The 8,141-nt window shown below is 35.7% G+C and overlaps 1 protein-coding gene across 1 annotated transcript; it reads right to left on the reverse strand.

Annotated features, from left to right (window-relative positions):
- Window positions 1-732: 732 nt before the first annotated feature.
- sh2d4ba (SH2 domain containing 4Ba) lies at window positions 733-4,904 on the reverse strand. The gene is given in 7 exon segments (XM_051647411.1): window positions 733-767; window positions 900-932; window positions 935-1,007; window positions 2,807-2,973; window positions 3,271-3,366; window positions 3,693-3,788; window positions 4,727-4,904. Coding segments are annotated over 7 exon segments (678 nt in total).
- Between the last annotated feature and the right edge of the window lie 3,237 nt (window positions 4,905-8,141).

Below are 8,141 nucleotides of genomic sequence, written 5' to 3' on the forward strand. Positions count from 1 at the left end.
ATGTTCCATTGATTTTAATAATTGATGATTATCTTTGATAATTATTAATTATTGCTAATAACCAAACCCGCTCCTGAACGTAGCGCACTACATTTACTGGTGCCCCGTATGAGGCTTTAATGAGTTAGATTGTATTATTTAATTTAAATATTAATTAATAACTAAAGAAATAATTATTAATTATTTCTGATAGTAACACTGATCTAAACAACCAGAAGAACCTACATGACAAATCACAGCCCACGAGCAGGAGTATATAAGCCGCTTTTCTAGTTCTTTTAAAGAGCCAACAGAAATACGGGACAAATTTCATGATTGATGAAATATTCTGAGAGTTCTTAGGTCAGTCAGAGCGCTCATGGTATGCACAGTGCGTACGGCCGTACAACTGCAAGCGCCCCTGATGTATGTTTACAGGATTGAAGATTGAAGAAAATATGGGCTCACTTATGTAATTCAGTCAGTCTGTCATTTTGTTCCAGCCATTACTGGTGGTCGAAGTCTTCCGTAAATATTAGTTCATACATAGAGTTAAGTCTCTACTAAGTTTAACAGTGCAACACACAAATGTTTAGTAATATTTAAGTTGTAAATTATAGCCCACATGTGCCAAAACAGGGCTAAGTTGTAACTTACAACTTAGTGGCTAGTGACCCTGGTTCCAGGAGTCAAAATGTAACTTTGTATTTGTTTAAAAACTATTAACATGGAATAAAATGGGCTTCAATCATGTCACCATTTCATGTTGTTTACCTTTGCATAACAGGCTGAAGATCAGAGAAAAGGTGAAGAGATTCAAATTTTGCAAATGCTAAGAAAAGAGATAAGGAATGAATGAAAGGAAGGATTTGACAGAAGAAAATGTAGATATAATGTTTTAACTGTAGAGAAGCACTCACATTGTTCCTCCCATTCTTTGTCACGTTGTTCGCTTTTTTCTGTTCCTGCTCAATGGACATATACAGCTCTCTTGCTCTTTGTTCCTCTGCACATGGTATCTCCTCTGTCTCTCCTCTTCCTCTTGTTTCTGAGCGAGAGTAACACAGAAAGAGAGAGAGAGAGAGAGAGAGAGAGAGAGAGAGAGAGCGAAAGAGCTGATAAACAACCACATGCATGCCTCAGTCCTTACCTAACCTCAGTATGTTCTAACTCTTGCAGCACTAATGAATTAGCACCAGTGGCTCATTAGTTGTGTTGATATGGAAATAATTTGGTTGAATAATTACTCCTTAAGGACACAAACATGTGGCAGCATGGTTGTTTGAAATACTTAAGCAGTGTAATTATTGGCATAGGTAATTACCAATGAGGTTTTATCTGAAAACAGACTAGACCACTACAGAATGCAGCTGTGGTCAAACAACATGAGCACAGTTGTAGTCATGACAGTTAAATGGATAGTTTACATAAAATGTTTAATGATGCCATCATTTACTCACTCTCATGTTGTTCCAAACCCAGATGACTTCCTCATGTTATTCCAAACCCAGGTGACCCAAGTAACATTCTGCATAACATCTCCTGTTGTGTTCCACAGAAGAAAGAAAGTCATATGGGGTTGGAACGACATCAGGGTGAGTAAATTATAAACTATCCCTTTAAGATTATTGTTGAACATTTACTTGGTTGCTACATATCAAAGCACTGACAATGGCTCATCTTGTAACTGTAGCAAACCTAGCCATTGGCAAAGGCTAGACCATGCTTGATCACATATGACAGAATTACTTTTTACTATTCACCATACCCAGGGCCTCTACATTCTTTTCTAGGATTTCCTGAATATTTTGAGATAAAACATTTCAAAGTTTAATGACTCAGCACTTTCCAGTAAGAAGGATGATCTGTGGGCTGTGATAAATTTGCTCTTTAATATTTGACAAGTTTCTTTTGAAGGTCTCATTACCAGGCCTCAAATCATCTCTGACCATCAAGGCCTCTTTTGGAATCTGCAGTGTGAATACTGAAAAATGGTCCCACCGCCACCCTTGAACACCCCAACTCCTCCCACGTTCTGCTGTTTTTCTGTATTTCTCTCTTTGAAAAGATAATACCACAAGTGCAGCTTCTGAATAACTAATTTTGCAGCATGGGAGGTACCGTTAGGATCTAAACCCCCCTTTAGATTAATTAACGTCTCTCCTTTCACTTTTGCATCCAAACAAATTCCCATTCTTACTAATTCGCCATATCGAATTACCATGAATCTAGATTTTACCCTGTGTTTCAAACCACAGCACGATTTCTACTTTTCACTTCATTGGAGGCCAAAAAAAGGTACCAGCTGTTTGTAATACACCTTCCAATTTCACTTAGCCTCAAACCGGGAAGCATATACAATAAACATAACAAACACAAGAACACACATACACTATTTTGGAGAACTAGGAACCCAAAGCCCTCTGCTCCACTCTTTGCTATTGAGGTAAAATATTGCCGTCCTGTTAGTTTCAGATTGAGTATTGATCGCCTGGTTGTTTTCCTCATTGTTCTCTGTCTTTCAAAGAGAGCTACAGAGAACAGAGGTACAGAGCGCCTTCAAATACAGAAGCCTTCCACACACTAACCTACATAATTTATGTTGGTGAAAAACAACATCCAGCAAATGGATGTTAGACCCTAAAGGTGGACATCAATGCAGGTCTCTCAAAAGCAATTGACCACTCTGATTGTTTTGTGACACACATTGCTAGGTTGGTCCCCTTTATTCTCTAGCAGATGGTTTGGATCCTTTTGAAACACTGGCAACAATTCTTGTCTTGCCAAAAATGACAAGATGCCAATTAGTGCATTTTCATTTTGCAGCTCTGTTAGAAGTTTGAGGGGTTTGTTGATCAGTCAGTTTCTCACGTATGCATTCCTCTTCCTGTTTGGCTGCCTTCCTGTCCTCAGCTTCTTCCTTCCACTTTCCTGTGACTAAGCGTGCTTTTTCCTTTTTGATGGCATCTCTGAAATTTTGCTTGATCTTTTTTTCTATTTACGCCTTAGAAAGACCCCCAAAAATAAGAAGGTGGAAAATATTTTCCAGAAACTGGGATTAAAAGTTCAATACCTGATTTAGCATTTTCTTGCCAGGAGTGTTCAAGTGTATTTGGAAGAGTGAAATGAAATTTCTGAATGAATAATATAAATCTTTAGCCTCCATGTGGCACCCCAAACCACAATGCTACATTTCCAAATCTCTACAGCAAGAGATAACACATTTTATGTCTTTTTTTTTTTTTTTTAATTAAATAATATTCTAATCGAGTCAAAAGATTTAGAAATCACCATTCAATTGCTGTACAGTTCACAATACTCACCACAGCTCTTGGGCTTCTAGGTGAGCCTGTCGCATGGCTCTATCCTCCATCAGCTCCTTGATAACACTGTGTAACAAATTTATTATTATTATTTTTTTGTTCCTGGATAGTAAGTGTTATTTCCTAATTGCTTATGCCTCAAAAGTATAGAAAATGGCTATTATTCCCACAAACTTTGCTTTTGTGGCCAGGACAGTGATATTTTGTGACAGAAGAGACACAAATTCACCCGTTTTCTCATTGAAAATAGGTACATTTCAAAATATCACTGTCCTGTTCACAAAAGCAAAGTTTGTGGGGAATAAACAGCCATTTTCTATACTTTTGAGGCATAAGCAATTAGGAATAACAATTACTACCCAGGAACATAAATTGTGTTACATAGTGTAATCAGCTCATACTGTCGGTCTCCAGGGGCCTCTTCCATCACCCAGACCCACACTTCACCATCAATGCCCTTCAGCCACTGTACATTCTTCCTGTTTTCTAGAGACAGTGATAAAGGCAGGGGTTTTTCTTGAAGATGTGAAAACCAGCCTACACATCTTCAACTGCAGTGTATTTCAACAGTAACTATCAAAGGAATTTAGACCATCTAAATGTTTTTTACACTGTATTTACATATTATGTAGTAAAAACACTCTCTTAGAACTTTATTAAGGACACTATGGTCATAATAAAGTGCCTGACATGATCTTCTGCTGTTGTAGCCCATCCACCTCAAGGTTCGATCTGTTGTGCATTCTGAGATACTATTCTGCTCACTACAATTGTACAGAGGGGTTATCTGATTTACCATAGCCTTTCTGTCAGCTCGAACCAGTCTGGCCTTTCTCCGTTGACCTCTCTCATCAAGAAGATGTTTCCGTCTATAGAACTGCAGCTCACTGGAAGTTTTTTGTTTTTGCACCATTCTGAGTAAACTCTAGAGACTGTTGTGCATGAAAATCCCAGGTGATCAGCAGTTACAGAATTACTCAAACCAGCCCGTCTGGCACCAACAATCATGCCAAGGTTGAAATCACTGAGATCACATTTTTTCTATTCTGATGGTTGATGTGAACATTAAGGGAAGCTCATGACCCGTATCTGCATGATTTTATGCATTGCACTGCTGCCACACGATTGGCTGATTAGATAACGATTGGCTGATTAGATAATCGCATGAATAAGTATGTGTACAGGTGTTCCTAATAAAGTACTCAGTGAGTGTATTATGAACACAACTCCCTTTAGCCATGACTATATCTAGGCTACAATTTAGCATAGCCTCTCATATCTTGTGCTTAAATAAAGCATACCAAGCATGTGTCTTATTATACAATACAACAGTTTGACCATTTATCTCTGAGAAAATAAGTACTAAAATACAACAAAAAATTTTTTTGTAGGCCTGGAAGGAAAAGTTGGTGTGCCAGACCCACCATCTTTCTCCTTGGTCAGGGGGCTCATTTCCCAGCCTCCCTCTTGGCGCTCACACTCTATCCAGCGTCACACCTGCTCTTGACGTATTTTGTAGAAGAGAATTTATTTCTGCTCCTCATTCAGTTCAGCCAAAAGCTCTGGATCTCCAAACATATCTTTTAAGATCTGCTGCATCATTCTGAACTGCCAGAATCTCCTCACCAGGAGCAGGCTGGTAGAACTGCCAGATATATTTGGAGAAGAATGGTTTGGGGTCAAGCAAGATGACCATGAGTTGACTAATATTTCAACATGCTTGAAATGAACAGCCAATAACATCTGGCACTTTCAAGCATGAGTTGTTCTTTAACAACTAGTTTATAATGAGTTCATGTTAACACTTTACAATAAGGTTCTATTTGTTAACAGTAGTAAATGCATTATGTATCATTAACTAACAATGGAAAGTGATTTATTTTTAAAAGCATTTATTAATCATGGTTTATGTTAATTTATAAATGTAATATTTTTCCTTGTAAGTTAATGTTAGTTCATAATGCATTAACTTTAAATATGTATCATTGTATGTTGAAATTAACCAAGATTAAACTATGCATTTTTATGATTATGCATAATTTTATTTGTGATTTTAGATTTGTATCTTTTATGTTCTTATTGTAAACTTGATTATGTATGTAGTGTCATTGAGAGTCTTGAAAGGTGCTTATAAATAAAATGTATTATTATTATTATTACAATAAGGTTCCATTTGTTAACATTAGTTAACAACATTAACATGAACTAACAATGAACAATACCTATTAAGAATTTATTCATCTTAGTTAATTTTCAAAATATACTAATACATTTTTTAAATATTTTTATTTATTTTAAAACGTTGTACTAGTTAACATTAGTTAAAACACTATGAACTAACATTAACAATGAACAATTTTATTTTTATTAACTAACATTAACAAAGTTTAATTATAATAATAAAAAAAATCTAAATCAAATCACTTTATTGTCACTCAACCATATACACAAGTGCAACAGTGGGTGAAAGTCTTGGGTGCAGTTCCGAGCAACATAGCAGTAATGACAGTGATGAGACATATACCAGTTTACAATAAACATCAGATTTACACAGTGCAATTTACATACCTAATATACACATAATTACACACAACACAATATACAAATAATAATATACAATGTACAGTATACAATACACAATATAGAATACACAGTATACAATAAAAATAGAATATATAAAATATACAGTATGTTGTATTGTGCTGTACTGACATTCAGGCTGTCGGTATAGTCAGTTGCCAGTGTGTTGTTAAGAGAGAATATAAATAATAAATGCTGTAACAAATATATTGTTAATTGTTTATTCATGATAACTAATGCATTTACTAATGTTAACAAAAGGAACATTATTGTTAAGTATTTCCAGTTATTCATTGTTAGTTTGTGTTAAGTAATGAAGGTTTACGAATGCAACCTTAATGTAAAGTGTTACTGAGTTGTAACACTTGTTCTTTACAAAGCTTTTACAATGCTTTTAACAAGTGTATAAAAAAATAAATTAAAAAAATAATAAAAAATAAAATAAAAAATAATCAATAAATAGCATTCTTTAGCACTGTGTTGTCTGTGTTCCTACAGTAAGTCATTCTTATTGTACATTATTAATCTTACTGACCTGCTCAGGCTGATTTAGGTTCCTCTGTGTCTTGCCAGAATGGAGGTTCTTGCTGTGCCATTGAAGAGTAGAACACAGCCAGGTGATTTCCAGTGAAGACAGTTGCCCAGTCTGTTCTATCATATCCATAGTTCCATTTATGATGTGACTGGACTCTGTTATAGTGTGTGCACTGAAGGTTGGAAGTGTCCAATAGATGAGTGGACACAGGCTCTTGTCAACTTATAATGCAACTGGATCTCTCGCCATCTCTTTCTTTTGCTCTCTCTGTCTCTCTCTCTCTCTCTCTCTCTCTCTCTCTGTCTCTCTCACACACACACACACACACACACAAAATTGTTTTTATATCATTATGGGGACCCTCCATAGACTTCCATGCATTTTATGGATTTTATACAGATCTAACGATAATTTCTATCCCCTAACCCTAAACCTAAACCTAACCCTCACAGAAACCTTTTTGCATTTTTAAATGTAAAAAAAAACAAAAACAAAAAAACATTGTTTAGTATGTTTACTTAGCCATTTCCCTCATGGAGACCACTGGCTGGGCCCCACAAGGTAGGTGATCTCAGGTTTTACACAATGTAGTATAAACATGCACACACACACACACACACAGGTGCTGGTAGATACTGGTAGTGTAATTAGAAACCTCTGTGTTACCCTATCTATGGTTCATCTGGGACCATTGCTCTATTCATAATGTCTGCCCTCTTGTGATACATTGATATTGCCTTTGTAAGAGAGTTTTTGAATTAAGCTACTTAAGCAAAATAAATGTTGGTGTTCTTTTCAATACTGAGATGATGTGCTTGCCCTGAAGAAATTATATTAGTTAATATCTGTATTTTGATCAATCCTTTCATTTTCTGTCTTGGTAAAATAATTTTGATCATTTCCCCCCTAAAACACAGATTGTGAGAAAACACAGCAAATCCCTGTGGCTGAACTTTTGTGTCAGTAAGTCTTGAAGTGACTCTGAGAGTGTGCTGGTGTACTCCATTTGAATAGTGTCTTAGTATTCAGTTTACACACCATCAAACATAATGTTCTCAGCTGGGCACCTCAAACAACCACAGGGTCTCTCTCTCTCTCTCTCTCTCTCTCTCTCTCTCTCTCTCTCTCTTATTCAGATAATAATATAAACATAATCTAATATTTATAAAAAAAACACCCTAACATAAAAATGTTTTTGAAAGATGTACTGTTGCAGAATACTGCAAACTATATTCTCCAAAGCATTGTGAAAGCTGATCATCACAGATGATCTATAATATGCCAATGTGAGTGTAATGTTTAATCCAACAAAACAAAAATGATAATAATGAATGACACTGACAGTATAAAAACAAGCACGGTTTAACTGATCATTAGTTAATACATTCAAACAGTCAGAAAGTTAGATAGTCGTGAAACTTTGATTCATATTTTCATACACAGTGACACCACTTGTTTATTTTTCATTTTCTGTTCTAATGCATGTTTTAAAAACTTAAAAACAATATAGATACTGTCTGGCAGGCAAGCTATAAAATTCTGACACACAATATAGTTTTTCTCTTCATTTTTCATAAAAAGTAAACTTATCTCCAAGCAAACTTAAGCCCTAGGCGTCAAGACAGATTGTTTTACCTCTTTGCTCAGCTGTAATGACACATGAGATATGAAATTGAGTGTGTGTGTGTGAGAAAGAGTAAGTGGGTTACACCATCTGTAGGCTT

Source organism: Myxocyprinus asiaticus, chromosome 21 (genome assembly GCF_019703515.2).
Source record: "Myxocyprinus asiaticus isolate MX2 ecotype Aquarium Trade chromosome 21, UBuf_Myxa_2, whole genome shotgun sequence".
Classification (NCBI taxonomy): domain Eukaryota; kingdom Metazoa; phylum Chordata; class Actinopteri; order Cypriniformes; family Catostomidae; genus Myxocyprinus; species Myxocyprinus asiaticus.